The sequence below is a fragment of the Anarrhichthys ocellatus genome, unplaced genomic scaffold (assembly GCF_004355925.1).
Source record: "Anarrhichthys ocellatus isolate YVR2014 unplaced genomic scaffold, GSC_Weel_1.0 scaffold155, whole genome shotgun sequence".
In the NCBI taxonomy this organism is placed as follows: Eukaryota; Metazoa; Chordata; class Actinopteri; order Perciformes; family Anarhichadidae; genus Anarrhichthys; species Anarrhichthys ocellatus.
Window position 1 is genome coordinate 294,648 of NW_022280185.1, and position 20,295 is coordinate 314,942.

Consider the following 20,295-nt stretch of genomic DNA (forward strand, 5'->3'; position numbering starts at 1 on the left):
GACTTTATTCTAGACTTGAATACTTTATTCTAGACTTTATTCTAGACCTAAATACTTTATTCTAGACTTAAATACTTTATTCTAGACTTTATTCTAGACCTAAATACTTTATTCTACATGTTCTTCAAGGCTTAAATACTTTATTCTAGACTTTATTCTAAACTTGAATACTTTATTCTAGACTTTATTCTAAACTTAAATACTTTATTCTAGACTTTATTCTAGACTTCAATACTTTATTCTAGACTGGAATACTTTATTCTAGACTTTATTCTAGACCTAAATACTTTATTCTAAACTTAAATACTTTATTCTACACGTTATTCAAGACTTAAATACTTTATTCTAGACTTTATTCTAAACTTAAATACTTTATTCTAGACTTTATTCTAGACTTTATTCTAGACTTGAGTACTTTATTCTAAACTTGAAAATGTGAGGGTTTAATCCTCCCGATGTTAAAACTCTGCAGGTTCGTCTGCGATGCTGCTGCAGTGTTTTGCAGTCAGACCTGATGGACCAGACGGTGGCGCTCTGCTGCAGCACTGCACCACCAACCGGACCAGAACCAGACCCATCAAACCCACACAGTCCAGGTCCAGGTCCCACAGGAGACTTCAGAGGTCTAAAGCCGTCAAACAAGGTTCTTCTCAACGCCGCTACCGTCGTGTGTCGCCTGCTACTGACATCCAACAGGAGGAGGAGGAGGAGGAGGAGGAGGAGGAAGTGGAGGAGGAAGAGGTGGAGGAAGAGGTGGAGGAAGAGGTGGAGGAGGACACAGGTGATCCCACCTGGACTCCACCTGAAGGAGGTGAGTGGAGAAGTCTCTCTTCATTCATGATCAAATATCAGACTTTTAGTAGAAATAAAAAATTTAAATTCAGTTCTATTTCATCCTTACTGACCGCCAGAGGCAGTGCTTAACACTGGATATCTTCCGTCTCGCGCATGCGCAGGTCGAATATTTATATCAACAAATTCACTTGTGACCTCAGATGACCCCCGTCGTCTATAAGTTCCGGTGTCATCCTGAGTTCAGTCCTTGTTCATCTTCTCGCTACGCAGGTTAGCTACCATGGTAGCATAAACAAAGATGTGTCTACGATCAAGACATATTAGAGCTTGTCGCTGTAGCCTTGTGACCACCAGTCGGAGTTGCGGATTTCTCGCCCTCCAAAGGCTGTGACAAGCTGTCCCTCTTCGGAGGGAGCGGTGTTTCGCCGTTCGGACCATCGAGCCCCTGACTGGTGGATGCCGCTATCATCGGTCGTCGCCAGTCTGATAAGGGCCACCTAAGTCGTGAAGACAGCAATCGGTGAGATCGATTAACATTGTTTTCTATAACCGTTGTTCGTTTTCCACGGTTGGCAGAGCTTGTAACATTATGGCTATCACAGTTAGCAGAGTGTTCCCGCTCAGGCAAACTTGATGAGATGCTAGTTCGACATTAGCATTATGTCCACTGATGTTGTAACATTACGACTATCACAGTTAGCAGAGTGTTCCCGCTCAGGCGATCTTGGTGAGAGACTAGCTCGACTAGATCGACATTGGCATTGTGTCCATTGAGATTTCTTTTTTACATCTGACATATTTCACAGTTAGCAGTGTCCTCACTCAGGCTATAACTTGGTGAGATGCTAGCTAGACAAAGCTGATACTGGGACTGTGTCCATCGACTTTATAACCTTACGGCTGTCACAGTTAACAGAGCGTCCCCGCTCAGGCTAACTCAGTGGGAAGCTAGCTAGACAAAGCTGATACTGGGGCTGTGTCCATCGACTTTGTAGCATTACAACTATCACAGTTAGCAGAGTGTCCTCGCTCAAGCTAACTCGGTGAATGCTAGTTATACTAAATCAACATTGATGTTGTGTCCATTGATGCTTTTTACGCATTACGGCTGACGCAGCTGGCGGTGTCTTCACTCAGGCTAACCTGGTGGGACACTAACTAGACTAAGTTAATACTGGGATTGTGTCCATTGATTTTGTAACATTACGGCTATCACAGTTAGCTGAGTGTCTTCGCTCAGGCTAACTGGTGGGTCACCAATATCTGCAGCAAATATCCTAGTGAAGAGAGTGTCCTTGCTCCCCTCTCACTGTAAGGACTGTTTTTGGGTCTGTTTCCACAGTGGCAGAGTGCTCTCGCTCAAGCTAACTGGTGGGACACCAATATCCGCAGCGACTGTCCTAGTGAAGTGTGTCCGAAAAGATCACTCTCCTCTGACTGCCCCCTGCCTGTTCTCTCAACATTCAGCAGAGCGCTCCCGCTTAGACTGATTTGGAATTCCGCATCAACTAGTGGGACAAGGGTTCCTCCAGAATCGCGGCCATGTTAAACTCTCCCGGCTGTAGGACCTGTATAGCTCCTCTTCAGCCTGAGGACGGCCCTGACCTCTTGCCTCAAGCATCTGAGGGAGGGCCACCTCAGGGAGGGCCACACCAGGGCTCTCTCCCGCCTTACATCAGATGGCCGAACCCTGACGACCATGCAGGAGGTGGTAAAATTTGGTCTTGCACGTATGCCAGCCATTTAGCTGACTATTACGTCCATCATAGTTTCCCCTGAGGAGACTCTGAGGCCCGATGCCAGGTGCCTTCAACCCCAACATCGGGTCAAAGATGACCTGCTATCCAGGGCTTCTGACACAGCAGCGCTGTGGACTGTATCAACAACTCCCTCTCCCACCTCATGCTTGCCCTCGCAGCTTCTCTACAGCAGGCTACTTTCGACGCTTCCGCCTCCAGCCTCAGTGATGCTTCATTGCAGGTGTTTGCGCTCATGTCGAGGGAACTTGGACGTATGATGTCCACCCTGGTCCAGACTCGCCGCCAGGTTTGGCTGGCGCAGTCACCCCTGTCTGAGACATGTAAGAGGACCCTCCGTACTGTCCCAGTGGAACCTGGTGAGCTGTTCGAGTCAGCTGCTATACAGGCGCTTCAGCGAACTGTTGAAGCTAGCCAGACCAGGCAGCAGTTCTCTGGTCCTTGCAGGGACATGCCTGCACCCCGCAGACCTAGGGGTCCCACTTTGGCCCCCCAAGGCCATTTTTTCAGCCTCCAGCTTACCCTAGTAGCCGCCACAGGCCTCAGTGTCCCGCTGAGAGGCCGGACTGCTACCCATACAACCCTACCTACGTCCCCCCAGACAACCTCCGAACTTGGGGACTAACAGTCCCCCCCCCCCCCCCCCCCCCCAAAGCCTCCAGAGGCAGGGGGGCCAGGAGATGTCTCCGGGCCGGCTGTCGGTTTTTTCTCCCAGCAGCAGATTTCCAAGGGAGAGTGGTTCACGTCTATCAACGCCTGTTCCCATGGTGCATCACCACAGGCAGTTTCTTCGTTTCGCCTTTTAAGGCCGCCACTTTCAGTCCAGGGTGCTTCCATTCGGACTCTCCCATCTCCCCATGGGTGTTCACAGGGTGTGTTACTGCTGTCCTTTCCCCCTGCAATCACAGGGCGTGAACATACTGCCGTACTTAGACGAATGGCTGACCTGGGCGCCATCCCAGCTTCAGGTGCCACAGGACACTGCTCGCCTTCTCTCACGTGGCCCGGTGGGGCCTCAAGGTAAACATGGAGAGGAGCTACCTGAGCCCTTCTCAGAGCATAACTTTCATTAGTTTGGCCCTATGAGGGCCTGTCTGTCGCCCCAGCATGTGGACAACAACCCCCACAACCTCTCCCCCTTCCAAGGGGGCAGACGGTTGCCCTACATCCTTTTCTCCGACTATTGGGTAAACTGACAGCTGCCTCAACTGTTGTTCCCTGGGCTTGCAGATGGCTGCACAGCCTTCACTTGGATGCCAAGTGGCACAGATACAGGGCAATAATATTTTCAAAACAGTGCCTACTCACTCTATCCCCATGGAGGGAGAGTGCATATCTGGCAAACAGTGTCCCCATGGGCTTGGTTACATTCTGCCGGTAGATTGTCACAACAGATACCTGCCTCTCAAGGCGGGGTGCAGTGTGACAGAACAGGACTGCTTGGGGGCAGTTGTCTGCTCAAAGACTGCAGGGGCAGGTCAAGGTTCTAGAGCTAGCACTCAAGCACTTCCTGCCATGTTTGAAGGGAAAGTATGTGCTTGTCCAGTTGGACAACACCTCTGCTGTGTTTTCACATAAACCATCAATGGGGCACCAGATCTGCAGAAGTTGCTACGGGGATCACTGTGCCCTTCTGACTTGGGCGGCCCCTCGCCTGACCAGCCTGCGGGCAATGTACCCACCAGGAGAACGGAACCAGGTTGTGGTTTTCCTGTTCCGTCACAATCCTCCACCGGGAGAGTGGCGGCTGCATCCAGACGTGTTGTCGACCCACTGCCCCCACTGGGTCTCCCTGACGGAGAGGACCAGTCCTCTGGGTCAAGATGCCCTGGCTCATATGTGGCCAGAGGATCTTCTTTATGCCTTTCCACCATTCCCTCTGATCTTGCTAACGCTTGTCAGAGTTCTTCCCCGACAGGAGGGATCTCCTGTCGCAATTTGGCATCCCAATCCCTGCCGCCTTCAACTATGGATCTGGCCACGGGAGGGCCCGACCGGATGCTGAGTGGCTGCATAGAACCAGTCAGACTGACTATTCTGAATGCCAGCACGCGGTCTACCTGCCTGCAGTACAAAAACAGGTGGAAGCTGTTCTCTGACTGGTGTGCGGCTCAGAACAAGGTCCCAGTACAATGCCCCGTGCCTGCTGTACTGAGTTTCTACAGTCCCTCCTAGATAAGGGCCGGTCTCCCTCTACCCTTGGAGTATACGTGGCCGCTATTTCGGGGCAGCATACTAAGGTCGATAATGACACAGGAGAGAGCCACAGACTGGTGTCCCTCATCCCAAAAAAAGGGGCTATGCGATTGCGTCCCCCGAGCGCCCCGAAGGCCCCTGCATGGGACCTACCCTTGGTACCGGACACCTTATGCTTGTCTCCTTTTGAACCCCTGGCACAGGCGGAGCCGAGATGGCTATCGGCCAAAACGTTTTTTCTCCTTGCCGTCAATTCAGCTCAACGTGGGGGCGAGCTGCATGCCCTGTTGGTGAAAGAATCATGTCTGAGGTGGAACTCGGATGGCTTGGGTGTCACTTTGTGGCCTAAATGTAGCATTTCTCCCAAGGGTGTTGACACGTTCACATATCAACCAGCCTATCCAGCTGGCAAAGTTGACACCCCCATCGGGAGAGGAGAGGTCAAGGCTGCTGTGCCCACTGCGGGCCCTCAGAGCTTATGTGGAAGCCACCGCCTGCATACGGCAGTCGGAGCAGCTCTTTGTCAGTTATGGTGAGCCTAAGAAGGGCTGTGCTCCTTCTAAAAAACAGCGCCTATCCCACTGGATAGTGGAGGCCATTGCCTATACATACAAGGCGAGCCGATCACCGATTGCTGTCTTCACGACTTAGGTGGCCTTTATCAGACTGGTGACGACCGATGATAGGGGCATCCACCAGTCGGGGCTCGATGGTCTGAACGGCGAAACACACCGCTCCCTCCGAAGAGGGACAGCTTGTCGCAGCCTTTGGAGGGCAAGAAATCTGCAACTCCGACTGGTGGTCACAAGGCTACAGCGACAAGCTCTTATATGTCTTGATCGTAGACACATCTTTGTTTATGCTACCATGGTAGCTAACCTGCGTAGCGAGAAGATGAAAAAGGACTGAACTCAGGATGACACTGGAACTTATAGACGACGGGGGTCATCCGAGGTCACAAGTGACTTTGTTGATAATATTCGACCTGCGCATGCGCGAGACGGAAGATATCCAGTGTTAAGCACTGCTTCTGGCGGTCATCCAGGATTCATAGAACCGTAGTTACATTCGTAACTTTCGTTTCATTTACAGTATTTTCCTAGTTCTCATTTTTTAATTTTTAATATATATTATATACATATATTTAAAAAAAATTAAATTATTGATCAGATTTCATTGAAATGATTTATTAAGCAGAAGGAAAAATATTTATTTTATATCCATTTTATCAATATCTTTATTTTTCATATGCAAGTTTCTTGTTTTATTTGAGTATCAACGCCTATATGTAAAATATATATCTTTTATATATTTTACATCTTTATATATTCTTTTATCAATAACAATTAAGTTTCTTGTATTTTATTTTGTCATTTATTTACTTTAATTTACTTTATTTATTTATTCATGTTAATATTAAGTGGATTTTAAGGATTTTAAGGATTATTACATTTGACTCATCAGTGTCATAATAAAGTTTATTATGATGTATTAACTCCCTACTCTCTGCTCCCCCCCCCCCCCCCCAGCTGTGAACCTGGACCAGGAGGTCCAGCTGGACTCAGACTCACATCATGCACCTGTGGGTGTGGTAAAGCTGGAGCCCGACAGCACCGTATGTGACGTGTGTGGTAAAGTGATGAAGAACAAGTCTAGTCTGGCCCGACACTCCTTCATCCACACGGGGAAGAAGCCGTTCGGCTGCCATCTTTGTGAACTCCGCTTCAACCGCAGAGACAACCTGCAGCACCACCTGAGCCGTCTGCACCCGAACGGTGTCGCCAAGCTGGAGAAGCAGCGCGCGGTCCAGGCCTGGCTGTGTGCGGCGTGCGGTAAGACCTTCAGCTGCAGGTCCAGGCTGAAGACCCACGAGGTCATCCACTCGGGGATCAAACCTCACCGCTGTGATCTCTGCCCCAAAGCCTACATGAGGACCAACGACCTCGAGCACCACAAGAAGATCGCTCACGTCCGTGGCGCCACCGAGCCGCAGACGCCGAACTTGCTGCTCTGCGACCTCTGCGGCAAAGAGTTCAAGTGCCGGTCGCAGCTGGCGGTCCACTTCCAGACTCACACCGGCGAACGGCCGCACCTCTGCGACGTCTGCGGACGCAAGTTTGGCCGTCAGTACCAGCTGAAGCGCCACAAGGTCCTGGTTCACGCCAACCAGGCCGACGGCTACGAGAACCCGCCGCCTGAGTCGCAGTTCGCCTGCGGCATCTGCGGTAAGCGGCTGAAGACCGAGGCGCTGCTCGCCGCTCACTCTCGCATCCACTCGGGCGACAAGCCTTACCGCTGCGGCGTCTGTCTGCGCGGCTTCCAGCGTGCCACCTGCCTTAAGCAGCACCACCTGCGCATCCACCTGAGGGTGAAAGTTAATGAGGGGTCGCACGCCGCGGGCCGCCGGAGGAGCACGGCGCCGGTCAAAGCGTTCCCGTGTCCGATCTGCGGCAAGGTTTTCAAATTCAAGTCGCTGCTGGCGAGTCACTCGCTGATCCACAGCGATAACCGACCGTACGGCTGCGACTTCTGCAGCCGCAGCTTCCGGCGCCTCGGACACCTGAAGAGGCACCGTGAGGTCGTCCACGCCGACGGGGCGAAGCTGCCGCAGAGCTTTGTCTGTCACATCTGTGGCAAAGACAAGAAGTGCCGCTCGCAGCTCGCCAGACACGTGGTCGTCCACACCGGAGAGCGTCCGTTCGCCTGTGACCTCTGCGCTGCGCGCTTCAACCGCAGAGGGAACTTGCAGCAGCACAGGAAACGCATGCACGGTGTGGGGGCGGAGCCTGTGGAGGAGGCCCCGCCCATCCTGTTTGACGACGACATGACGCCCGCTCTGACTTACAAACAGGAAGAGACGGTGGTGGCCGTCGACGACATGGAGGTCGTCACTGAGCACGCTCAGTCCTCCAAATCTTAGACCCTTACACGAGGTTCTTCTGACAGAACGCTGCTAGAACCTCAGGAGAACCTCAGTAGAACCTCCCGAGGGACCAGAGACGCTTTCTGTTTGTCTGAAGGATCAATTCTGTTCTGTCTCTTTAATAAAGATGTGATTGATCAGAGATCAATAATCAATTCATCATTATTGTTTCTGTTCTTTTGTTCAGCCTGAAATCTGCTCAACTGTAAAGCTCCTCCACCTCCTTCCTCTTCTCCACCTCCTCCTCCTCTCCTCCACCTCCTTCTCTACCTCCTCCTCTCCACCTCCTTCTCTCCTTCTCATCTTCTTCCTCACAATGGAACTCTGGACCTTCCTTTCCTAGCTCCCTTAGTGTAGGAAACAATGTTTCAAACAGTTTCATTGACTTTTACGACATGTTCCCGATTCAATCTCAGCTTCCAGCTGATTTCTTCTTTTCGCAGTGTTTCGTTAGAACGTCTACTGAACTAAAGAACCGTGACCACCCCTCCCTCCCACTAGGGGTCTGTGACCACCCCTCCCTCCCACTAGGGGGGTGTGTGTTAGTGGTGGGGGAAAAAATCGATACAGCATAGTATCGCGATATTTTGTGTGGCGATATTGTATCGATACATGGACGCCAAGTATCGCTCTTTTATGTACATAAACTATTAAAAATTAAAAATAAATTAAAAAAATCAAATCAATTGCTTTTTCAGTCCACTAGATGGTGCTGAGTTGTTTTCTGGTGAGGTCAGGAAAGGTCCTGGGTCAGCGTGATTGGGAGGAAGTTGGTCAAAACAAAGGGAGACATCTGGCCTCACAACGGGGTTAAATCTGCCAACAGTAGCCAGGCTCATGGGGAGAGTGCAGCGCATAACTGGCTCTCTGCCTCGACGTCCACGCATCGCAAGTTATACTGAGTTATATAACTCTTATATCCTACTTATATAAGTTATAGTTCATATACTGAGTCCACACGTTTGCATTTAGTTAAGTTGGACTATGTAGTAATACAAACAGTTCAGTTTGTCAGGTTCATGCAACATTTAGGACATTGTTGGTCAGTCTGTCTGCTTGACAATCATATTCTGCTGCAATAAAAATGATTGAAGTGAGATGAACAGACTGAAAACTGTATCTTATTAGATAAAACACAGTTTTCCTTTGGGGACATAATTTGAAGTTGAAAAAAATAATAAATCGCAGTATCGTGATAATATCGTATCGTGACCCAAGTATCATGATAATATCATATCGCGGGATCTCTGGTGATTCCCACCCCTAGTGTGTGTCCACCCCTCCCTCCCACTAGGGGTGTGTGACCACCCCTCCCTCCCACTAAGGTCTGTGACCACCCCTCCCTCCCACTAGGGTCTGTGACCACCCCTCCCTCCCAGGGGTCACCAACCTTTTTGAAACTGAGAGCTACTTCAAGGGTACTGAGCAGTACGAAGGGCTACTTGTTTGATACAAACTTCATGAATAACAAAGTTGCACGATCACCTTTTAATAATAATTTATGTGAAGAGACTGATCACATGTCAATGTTAATTATTCCTCACAATAATTATTCACAATGATTGTGTATTTTGTTCAAAATCACACCTGTTATATTTTTGTAAAAATGATCATTTCTAAAAACAATTAGGAAATCATTAACTGTCATATCTTCACATCATGACTCGTTTGTACTAACCACTACCTTCGTAACATTTTTGAACAAATTATGAACTCTGTCCCATGTTTATACAAATTATCAGTTATGTAGAATAAAAACATCAACTCTTTCACATGTTTAAATGAATCCTATTACATTAGTACTAATCACCACATTTTGGGAAATCTGGGTCAACTTTGCATTGCGCAATGAAGCCTGCATGCCGGCCTGTAGTCTGTAGTTACCGACACCAGCTTCTTTTTGGGTACCTTTTTCTCCACGAAGAAACTAGTAAAACGTCTTGTCTATAGCCGAGGGGGGGATCCAACCCTCCGAGGCACGCGAGCGTCTTTGGTCGCCCGCGTTCAAACCTCTAGTCTGGGCCTTTTCGATCGTACTGCGTTGCCTCGCCTCTACCCCCGCCACCCACGAGTTGTTGCCCCGCGGCCTGTTCTGAGGACTGACGGACCTGACGACGGTGTGCGATGGCGATGGCGGCCATTCGAAACCTGAAAACCTAGTGCGGTGCGGCGGCCTCTTCCTTTTAAAATCTACATGAATGCAAGCGTTTTTTAGACCGAGCTCCATGGGGACCTAGTGCTATTTTTAGAACATGCCTTGCGGGTGACTCGCATGGTCCCCGCTGGCGACCAGGTGCCCGCGGGACCGTGTTGGCTACCTCTGCACTAGGGTGTGTGTCCACCCCTCCCTCCCACTAGGGTGTGTGTCTTTCAGGATGTTGATCAGCAGCTAATGAGCCCACCTGAACTGATGGGGTGATTGATATATAAATCCACAGCTCAACAAGGATCGGTTGCTCCTCTCCTCCCTGCCTGCTGTTTGGAGGACCTGGCTGTTGGTTGGTTGGTTGGTTTAGTTTAGTTACTGGTTCATTAAATAAACGTAATTTCTGTAGTGTGGTGTGAAAGTGGTTAGAGCAGTTGTCTCGGGGGCACGTCCGAGGCTGCAGGTGGGTGGCCAGTTCCTGGTTGCTTTACCGGGCCTGCAGGTTTTAGTGCGTAAGTACCCACCACAAGTAGCACCTGAAGACTAGGGGGAGCTTAGTTAGTCTCTGGTTAGGCAGTCAGAGGGACGGGGCAGCAGTGATGTTAGCTGTGTAAGGGCTGCTCTTACTGTTAGTGGGTTTGTTAAACTCTGTACGGATCAGTTTGTTTCCTCTGTGGAGGAGTTATTGTTCGTTGGTGTCAGGTTTGAGTTGGATTCTGTTGGTCCTCAGCTTGACGCGGTTGCTGTTCCTGGCTTTACTGAGGGAAACTAGTTTCTGGTGTTTCCTGCTCACTGCATGTTTTGTATTCCGGTTTTTGTGATCAATATCTCATGAATCAGATCAGCCTTAACTTCCCAGTATCTCTTAATTCTGTCACATCTCTGCTTCCCCTCACATTGCCCTGCAGTGTGTCCCATTCTTTGACACTTGAAGCATCTTAAAGGAGCTGGAATAAACTCTTTTACATCATAGCTCATATATCCTGTTCTTATTTTCTTAGACAAGACCTTTTCAAACTCATGCAGCACTGATAGGCTATCAGTTTTCATTCCATTTCCAGTTATTTGAAGTCTGGAAGCTTTCACTACCTTTCCTCCTTTCACTTCCTGGATTATCTCATCTATGGACACTGGCACATCCTGTATAACACCTCTCAGCTTTGAAGCCTCCCTGGAACATGACAGCTCTGAGGTTCTTCTCTCGTTGCCTCTGATCTGTAGCAAAGATCAAAAGTCACCTGTTTAAAAACTTGGCAAACTTAATCTTTCCCATTTCCTTCTCTATTGCCTTTGTCAGTTTTAACGGATGATAATGGGACCCTTCCTTCTTAAACGCAACCACAACTTTCCATTCATTTGGTTCATCCTCCTTCCTCACACTTGATCTAGTAGCCTTCACTGTTTCTCCTCTTTCTGGTAGCTTCTTGCCATGGCATATTATCACTCTCGCCATCTCAAATATCACCCATGATATCTGCATTCATGGTACAGTTGTTGCTCAACCGCAAAATTTCTGCTCTCTTCTCGTAATCAACCATTTTCCAACACACTTTTCTTCTTCCGCACTCTGATCTCCTACAGTCCTTGTCCGCAGTAAAGATTTCCTTCAGCTGCCGCACATGGCTGTTGCTGCTGCTTCTGCTGCTGCTGCTTCTTCTTCTTCTTCTTCTTCTTCTTCTTCTTTTGCTTTTCATGGCGGTTGGCAAACAGCTTTTGGGTGTATTACCGTCACCCACTGATCTGGAGTGTGGACTATGGTTAATAATTCTCTAATACCAAAACAAACAAACTTTTTAAGACTTACTAAACTAACTTTTGCTATATATGCTATACTATTACTTTATAAATAACTTTTTAGTATGTCGTAAAAGTAATTAAAATAGTTATATTATAGTATGTCGGAAATTATTATACCCGCTAAACCGTGAGTCTTTTAAAGGTGCTGAAACAAAGAATACTATGAAACAGAACTTGTCTTTGTGGATTTTATTCTCTTCACAGAGAAGGTTCAATTAGCGTAAAGATTATCTGCATGAGAAAGAACAACTCATTACAAGATGAGTTGAATATTTAAGCACACAGCGGGGCTGAGGAAACTTCCCCTTTACATCGAGGTTACACGGTTAAACATCGGTTAGACAGGCCAAGAGGAGGTCAGAAGGAGCTAATCGTACACCTGCCGAAGTCTCTCGTACAATAGAGAAGTATATTGCGTGGACAAAGGTCACCACACGCTCAGCTTCTTGGAAACTTAGCGTAGGCAATGAAAGGGTTTGAACACCAAAACTGTCGAGCAGTATCACAAAACTATAAAACCTGATTATGAACATTTAATTAGCTCACAACTCTCTTATTGTGGGTTTTAAACCAGTTATCACATGTTTATATACTGATTACACAATAAACTATTTTCTCTGTTCGTCCGAAGGGAGGCGACCAAGTTTCTTATTAGATGAAGAATAAAATGATGTTCCTCCCAAATGATATCTTATATATACACACGTTTATCTGTATATAAAGATGGCCGATGTATCTCTCTGTCCTTCCCTTTTTAATTTGCAGAAATATGAATCCTACCCCCCTCTGCTCTGAAATCAAACGCATCCCTGCAGTGACTCCACCCGCCTTGAGGGGTGCTTCATTTCTTCTTGGCTGCTGATCACTGCCACTTCATTAAGTGCAAACGTTCAACATCAAGGGGGGAGGAGAGAAGGACATAAGGAAGGAAGAGAGGGCAGTAAAGTACACTTATCTACATGAAAGTAATGTGCAGTAATGTGTTTATTCTGCAGTACAGTGAACGAGTATAAACACTGTCCGTCACCGCTCGATGAAGATGATTGGCGGAGGCGTGATGTGATGTCATCCTTCTGCTGACAACACTGTGACATCACTGTGACATCACAGATGTCAGACCTCCATCCGGTCTGGTTTGGGCGTCTTGGAGATCCAAAGGTTTGACTGAGACACGACGGCAGTCTTGGTGCGAGGAGTACTGCGAGGAGAGAGTACTTTTACTCAAGTACTGTAATTAGGTACAAGTTTCAAGTACTCGTCCTTCTACTCTACCACATGTTTCTGACAGGTTTAGTTACCTTACATTGTTGCATTAGTACTTTTACAGTAAGAGTATTTTACTGTGTGGTATTAGTACTTTGAAACACACAGCAGGTTCACTGAATATAGAGAGCAGACTGTTTCTCTCTCACACACAACTCACACCCGCACACACACACACACACACACACACGGACAGGGCAGACAGAGCAGTGAGCCAGGTGCTTCCGTAAATCAGCTCTTATTAACAAGATGTCAGTGTTTGATCTGTCATAATCACTGAGTAAGCATCACACACACACACACACACACACACACACACACTGCATCATCAGCAGTAAAAGAGAGGTGAAGCCACTACTCCTCCCATGAGACCTGATATCGTTAAAAATCTGTGGAAGTCAACGTGGAGAGAAAAATGTTTCTCAAACAGTATGTTTGTCCCTAAAGAGAATTTAACAAACAAACGTCATTCAAACTCAGCAGAAACAAAATAAAACAGTCTTTGTTAGCTTTGTAGCCAAGTTAAACTTATCCTAGTTAAACGTAGCCGAGTTAAACGTAGCCGAGTTAAACTGAGCCGAGTTAAACGGAGCTGAGCTACCTTGCTACCTTGTGTTGGTGACGTAGATGTGGTGAGATAGATGTTATTCAATGAAACTAAATGAAACCACAACAAACTGCTACTCTTGACTTTCTAAATGTATCATTAATGGCAGAAACTAAACAGAATCACAAAAACATTTGTCACTCCTGAAATAAGCTGCCATGGTTCACAGCGGAGGGGACGGACTTCACCTCTTTACTTATCAACGGGAGTAGGAGAAGAGGGTGCTGGGATTTGTAGTTTCTTTAGTCTTACCTTCTACTGAGCATCTGAAAACAACATGTCCCAGAAGCCACCAGGATGAGCAGCAGCAGGGGGATTGTGGGTATGATCACGTACACCAGTAACATGCCTGGAGACAGACAGACAAAACATTACACGTGTTCAGAGGTCAGAGGGGTCAGAGGTCAAAGGGACTCGTACCTGAAGTTCCAGCCATGGTCACCTGAGGGGGGACCTCCTCACTGCCTGCAGGTTGTTTGACCACACCTCCACCTGCAGTGGCGTCTGAGGACACACACATGTATAAATATATATATATATACATACATATATGAAGACATGACCCTATAAGGACTTTCCTGCTCACCTGTGCTCCGCCCTGCAGGTGTGGCACCTTTTTCCTTCACAAGATGAGTCTCTGAAAGAACAAAATAAAGGCAGAAAGGATGAATGAACAAACAAAATGAATTCAGTTGAAAAATATATAATTAGATCAAACAAAAGAAGTGAACAAGTGAATGAAATAATGAAATTAAGAACAAATTAAAAAAAGAAAAAGAAAAACGAGAAATTCTGAGAGAAAGAATCTGCAAACAAAAAGATTGAAAGGCTTTCTCAATATGGCTAAAGATAATGAATATATTTATAAAATCACTGCTTCATATAGAGATATATGGTCTCTATATGAAACAGTGATTTTATAAATATATTAATTTAATATAATAAACACATGTAATTACATTCTGATTGGCTGATGGTACCTGGTTTGTCTAACAGAGAGTGAAGCTGATTGGCTGATGGTACCTGGTTGGTATTTGCATATGAAGTTGTGTTTCATGTTGCAGCGGTCGTCGTTCCATTGGTAGAGATAAGCGCCGCCCAGACCAGGTAGAGCAGTTGGTTGATGGTACATCACGACGCAGGCCTCTCCTCCACAGGACGGCTCGTCAAAATACCAGTTCCTACATCATCATCATCATCATCATCACTAGTAAATTGGCTGTTTGCTAAACCTCACCCCCTTCTTTGTACTTGATCCCTAGCTTGGAGGCTTCAACATCAGCATCACCTTTACTCACCTGAAGGAGGCCAGACTCCCATCGGTCCAGTGGTAGAGCTGTGGACAGGAAGTGAAGGTGTTGCTGAGTTCAGGATGAGTCTGGTCGACTCCGTCCACCCGAGTCAGACCGATCCAGAAGTCCCCGTCCGCTATACCTCCTCCTCCTGCACCTCCTCCTGCACCGCCCACTGCTCCTGAACGAAGCTCCTGGAGACGAGAAAGAGAAAGATGAGAGGAGGAGGAGATGAAGAGGACCAGTTGTGGGTCTCACCTGCAGCAGGTTTTCGATGTGGTTCTGTTCCACCGGGCTCTCGATGCTGAGCAGAGAGCCTCCATCCATCTCACAGGCCTGACGAGCTTCTCTGAACGCAATGCGGCTCGACACGTCGTGGAAGTAAGCAATCTTATAGCAAGGACGCTTTGGACCTCTGAGACACACCGTCTGACCTGAGGGGGAAGGACAGAGTCATAGTCCCTCCTACTGTGTCATCTCCTTAAACCTCAACTAGGAAGCTTCTTCTTGATCCATCCCAACTACTGTTGAAGAAAAGCCTCATATAACTCATTATGCCAAAATGTTATGTTGACCCAGACGAGGACAAGAGAGCATGACATAATGAGAAGACCAGATGTGCTTTGTTTATGGTTCAATCAATGGGTTTTGATTGGTGGAAAGTGACAAAAGGGGCTGAATTTAGACTATAAAAGTATGACGTAAGAACTATCACATCGGATTTGTTATGAATTGCCATTGAGTGCAATAAAGACATTTCCCCGCTGGTTTGCAACTCCACCAACCGCATCTCTTCTCTTCATTTCTACCACTACATGATGGTGGTGTTTGTGTTTCTGCCACTACATGATGGTGGTGTTTCTGTTTCTACCACTACATAATGGTGGTGTTTGTGTTTCTGCCACTACATGATGGTGGTGTTTCTGTTTCTACCACTACATGATGGTGGTGTTTGTGCCACAACATAATTGGCACCCAACCTGTGTTTGAGTTGAGGCTCGGGACATCTTCCACTTCTTCAGCCAACCGACAATCGCACTAGAGGACAACATATCAGGTAGGAGATTTTATATCTCAGTCTTTAATTCTGTATGCGTGATTCTCGCTTGTGTGATAGAGTTTGAATGTCTGGGGTCCCCTCAACAGAATCCATGCTTGTGGCGGAGGAGAGAGGGTGATTGGCGTTAGCTGATGAAAAACTAAAAGTTGTAATGGGGTAATGATTCAAATTGACAAAGAAGAACCAGCTGTAAAAGAGAGCTCTCTGTGTGTTGGCTGTACGCATAGGCCAGGGGTCACAAATAGGCGGACCGGATCCGGACCCAGACGCTGTCCTATCCGGACCTGGACGTATAACTGATGGATAATTGAGAATTTGGCGAATTTACTAGTAGGCTTCTTTGTGCTTAATCCCTTACTAGTAGGCTTGTTTGTGCTTGATCCCTTACTAGTAGGCTTGTTTGTGCTTGATCCCTAACTAGGAGGCTTGTTTGTGCTTGATCCCTTACTAGGAGGCTTCTTTATACTTGATCCCTTACTAGTAGGCGTGTTTGTGCTTGATCCCTTACTAGGAGGCTTCTTTGTACTTGATCCCTTACTAGTAGCCTTGTTTGTGCTTGATCCCTTACTAGTAGGCTTCTTTGTGCTTGATCCCTAACTAGTAGCCTTGTTTGTGCTTGATCCCTTACTAGTAGGCTTATTTGTACTTGATCCCTTACTAGGAGGCTTCTTTGTACTTGATCCCTTACTAGGAGGCTTCTTTGTACTTAATCCCTTACTAGGAGGCTTCTTTGTGCTTGATCCCTTACTAGTAGGCTTCTTTGTACTTGATCCCTTACTAGGAGGCTTATTTGTGCTTGATCCCTTACTAGGAGGCTTCTTTGTACTTGATCCCTTACTAGGAGGCTTCTTTGTACTTRATCTCTTACTAGGAGGCTTCTTTGTGCTTGATCCCTTACTAGTAGACTTATTTGTACTTGATCCCTTACTAGGAGGCTTCTTTGTACTTGATCCCTTACTAGGAGGCTTGTTTGTGCTTGATCCCTTACTAGTAGGCTTCTTTGTACTTGATCCCTTACTAGGAGGCTTCTTTGTACATACCGTAATCCCTTACTAGTAGGCTTCTTTGAGCTTGATCCCTTACTAGTAGGCTTCTTTGTACTTGATCCGTTACTAGGATCCTTCTTTGTACTTGATCCCTTACTAGGAGGCCTATTTCTTCCTTGATCTCTTCATGACTCTATCATATTAGTGACAATCACTTTGCATAGAAACGCTGATATCAGTACAGCAGAGTCACTGAGAGAAAAGCTGTGTGGGTGTGTGTGTGTGTATGTGTATGCGTGTGTGTTTGCCTGAGTGTGTGTGTGTGTGTGTGTGTGTCTCTAGTGATTAATACACAGTCTGGTTAAAACAGCCTCACACACTTTACTTTAAGTGATTAGCTGGATTCTCTTCTGCAGCATCATCACTTTACTGTTAAAGCCACTAAAGAGCTCCATATATATCAGTCTACTATCAGCCTCTCTCTCTCTCTCTCTCTCTCTCTGTCTCTCTCTGTCTGTCTCTCTCTCCCTCTCTGTCTCCCTCTCTTTTTTAGCATCAAAACAATTTCTAATGAAATAAATAAATAATTTCAATATAAATGATAACATCATATATATATATTGATCATTGAATGAACTGATGCATCATCATCAGTGCCTCTAATTCAGTGCTGGTCATGATGCTGGAACTTCAGCTTCAACCACCACCTCACCTGAAGTGGTGGTTGAAGCTGAAGCTGAAACCCTGTTTTATGGGTTCACCCAGATTTGGGTTCAATAAAATGTATTTATTTTGTTAGGGATGTTAATGGGTTTTTATGAATGGAATCAAATGTATTTAATGGTTGAAATCTTCTTAAAATTTGCAAAATAACAACAACGTGACTGAAAACGGCCTTCATTTTGTCTCACCACAATTATTTTTCATCTATTTTTTGAAGGGTAAAAAGTCCTTAACATTTACTAAATAGCATAAAAACATCCTGACTTTTCACGTTTAAGGCGTTAATTAAGTGATGTTTAATGTTATTTGAATACATTTTCAATACAAATCAATGAATTATTTATAATCAACCAAATGTTTGGAACGTCTTTCATGCTGTTCGATCAGTTTATTCACTGATCCTAAGTCATAAGTACACTCAGTATCAATGACATCTTATTTATTAAACTTTATTTTCGTAACTCACCGCTCACCACCCGTGCTCCGCTGCCCCGGGTTACCATCATCGCCAGGACGACCCCGAGGATCAACAGCAAAACTCTCATCTTGTTTTTAAAAACGTAACGTAAAGAAAAAACAATCGATGTAAAGATTTATAAAAGAAAAACTTCAAAATAAAAGCTCAAGTTTATCTGTTTACTTCCATTTTCCCTTCACTTCCTTTCTTGTTTCTCTTCTTCTGTGGTGTGAAGCGTGAGGAGGAGAGACTGTCTGCTGCTCCTCTCTCTCTGTTTCCCTTCTCTCTCTCCTCCCTGTCTCCTTCCTCCTCCTCTCCTCCCCCCCGATCGATCCTGCCTACAGAGCCCCAGATGTTACCTCCTATATCATTAAGCCCTGGGGGGCCACGTACACTTCAGTTTAATTCACTTACACAGAGAGGAAGCTGATTGGTTTCCAGCTGATCAATAAAAGAAACACTCACTCGTTCCTCTGATATCAGTTATGACAAAACTCAAATCTCTTCTGTCATCGATCCATCTGAAGGTGAGCAGCATCTTCTCATCATGTTCATCCTCATCTGATGCAGTGTCTGTGCTAAGCTAGGCTAACAGTCTCCCTCTGCATCCAGTCTTTGTGCTAAGCTAGGCAAACAGTCTCCCTCTGCATCCAGTCTTTGTGCTAAGCTAGGCTAACAGTCTACCTCTGCATCCAGTCTCTGTGCTAAGCTAGGCTAGCAGTCTCCCTCTGCATCCAGTCTTTGTGCTAAGCTAGGCTAACAGTTTCCCTCTGCCTCCAGTCTTTGTGCTAAGCTAGGCTAACAGTTTCCCTCTGCTTCGTCTTTGTGCTAAGCTATGCTAACAGTTTCCCTCTGCATCCAGTCTTTGTGCTAAGCTATGCTAAAAGTTTCCCTCTGCTTCCAGTCTTTGTGCTAAGCTATGCTAACAGTTTCCCCCTGCTTCCAGTCTTTGTGCTAAGCTATGCTAACAGTCTCCCTCGGCTTCCAGTCTTTGTGCTAAGCCAGTGGCACTATAACTTAATCAATGGTAGTAATACCTGTAGTACTATAACTAAATCAATGGTAGTAATACTAGTAGTACTATAACTAAATCAATGGTAGTGATACCTGTATCACTAGAACTAAATCAATGGTAGTAATACCAGTAGTCAATGGTAGTAATACTAGTAGTACTAGAACTAAATTAATGGTAGTACTACCAGTAACACTATAACTAAATCAATGGTAGTAATACCAGTAGTCAATGGTAGTAATACTAGTAGTACTAGAACTGAATCAATGGTAGTAATACTAGTAGCACTATAACTAAATCAATGGTAGTAATACTAGTAGGGTCATGAGGTATTTCAGAAGCTCGCTCATTAATCTCTGTGACGGATGTTGGAAATCGTTTGTGTCCGGGAGCAAAACGTGTGCAGCGATGTGACAAAAGCACTTTATTATTCCTCTGATGAGAATGGAAATCAATGAAAGCCTGAGCTGCTTTCAATGGCGCTCACTAGTCTTGATTGACCGGTTTTCGATCCTGAACATTAAACTCACTGCCTGTCAGAGCTCTGCTGCTCTCAGCAACATAACTTCATTCATTCTTTATTTATCCGTACAACAAACATATATACTCACATATATTACGTCATCTTTTAGGATGTATCATTTACTTGTAGTGTTTTGTGACTGACGGGAAAGTGTGTGTTGTCAGATCATTTTACTGAAACTCAACCTGTGTGTGTGTGTGTGTGTGTGTGTGTGTGTGTGTGTGTGTGCGTGTGTGTGTGCGTGTGTGTGCGTGCATGTGAGTATGTGTATTGACCACATCTTGAACTCAAAACTTTGTCTTTTTTAAAACGTCTGGGAGGAAGTTGAGAGTTCACCTGACAGCCACGACTGTTGTTAGAGGCAGGGCCATCACAACACACACAACACCACCGTTGGTATAAAAACTGTTTTACATAGTGACGTTGAGGAGGCACACACACACACAAATACAATGATCTCTCTCCCTCCATTCTCAGTATTGATCGGCTGCAGGCAGCTGATCGTCTCTGTCCAGAAACACACTCCACTTACTGCTGATTACCACACACACACATACACACACACACACACACACACAAACTGTTTCTGCACTGGGGTTAACCTCGATGTTATTAATCCTGTTTAACAGGACTGTATGAATAAAGTTATGTTATATCATTGTTGTTGTTGAACAGGACTGTATGAATGCAGTTATGTTGTATTATTGTTGTTATTGAACAGGACTGTATGAATAAAGTTATGTTATATTATTGTTGTT

General features: G+C 46.0%; 2 protein-coding genes across 2 annotated transcripts; one reads left to right on the forward strand and one right to left on the reverse strand.

Moving 5' to 3' along the window:
* The first annotated feature begins 447 nt into the window (after window positions 1-447).
* LOC116400202 (zinc finger protein 2-like) lies at window positions 448-7,903 on the forward strand. The gene is made up of 2 exons (XM_031877919.1): window positions 448-811; window positions 6,278-7,903. The coding sequence occupies exons 1-2, from the start codon at window positions 484-486 to the stop codon at window positions 7,666-7,668; spliced, it is 1,719 nt and encodes a 572-aa protein (XP_031733779.1). The 5' UTR covers window positions 448-483; the 3' UTR covers window positions 7,669-7,903.
* Window positions 7,904-11,792: 3,889 nt separating this feature from the next.
* On the reverse strand, window positions 11,793-18,267 carry chodl (chondrolectin). The gene is made up of 8 exons (XM_031877918.1): window positions 18,012-18,267; window positions 15,035-15,210; window positions 14,783-14,970; window positions 14,508-14,665; window positions 14,071-14,121; window positions 13,905-13,988; window positions 13,737-13,833; window positions 11,793-12,812 (listed from the first exon to the last, which is right to left on the reverse strand). The coding sequence occupies exons 1-8, from the start codon at window positions 18,088-18,090 to the stop codon at window positions 12,728-12,730; spliced, it is 918 nt and encodes a 305-aa protein (XP_031733778.1). The 5' UTR covers window positions 18,091-18,267; the 3' UTR covers window positions 11,793-12,727.
* Window positions 18,268-20,295: the final 2,028 nt, after the last annotated feature.

What these genes read in the sequence shown, in the direction of transcription:
- LOC116400202 (XM_031877919.1), top strand. Translation starts at nt 484, where the DNA reads ATGCTGCTGCAGTGTTTTGCAGTCAGACCTGATGGACCAGACGGTGGC. An exon ending in CTGGACTCCACCTGAAGGAG is followed by an intron (nt 812 to 6,277) that starts GTGAGTGGAGAA and finishes CCCCCCCCCCAG; the next exon opens with CTGTGAACCTGGACCAGGAG.
- chodl (XM_031877918.1), bottom strand. Translation starts at nt 18,090, where the DNA reads ATGAGAGTTTTGCTGTTGATCCTCGGGGTCGTCCTGGCGATGATGGTA. An exon ending in GGGAGTCTGGCCTCCTTCAG is followed by an intron (nt 14,666 to 14,782) that starts GTGAGTAAAGGT and finishes ATGATGATGTAG; the next exon opens with GAACTGGTATTTTGACGAGC. An exon ending in CATATGCAAATACCAACCAG is followed by an intron (nt 14,122 to 14,507) that starts GTACCATCAGCC and finishes TTGTTCTTTCAG; the next exon opens with AGACTCATCTTGTGAAGGAA.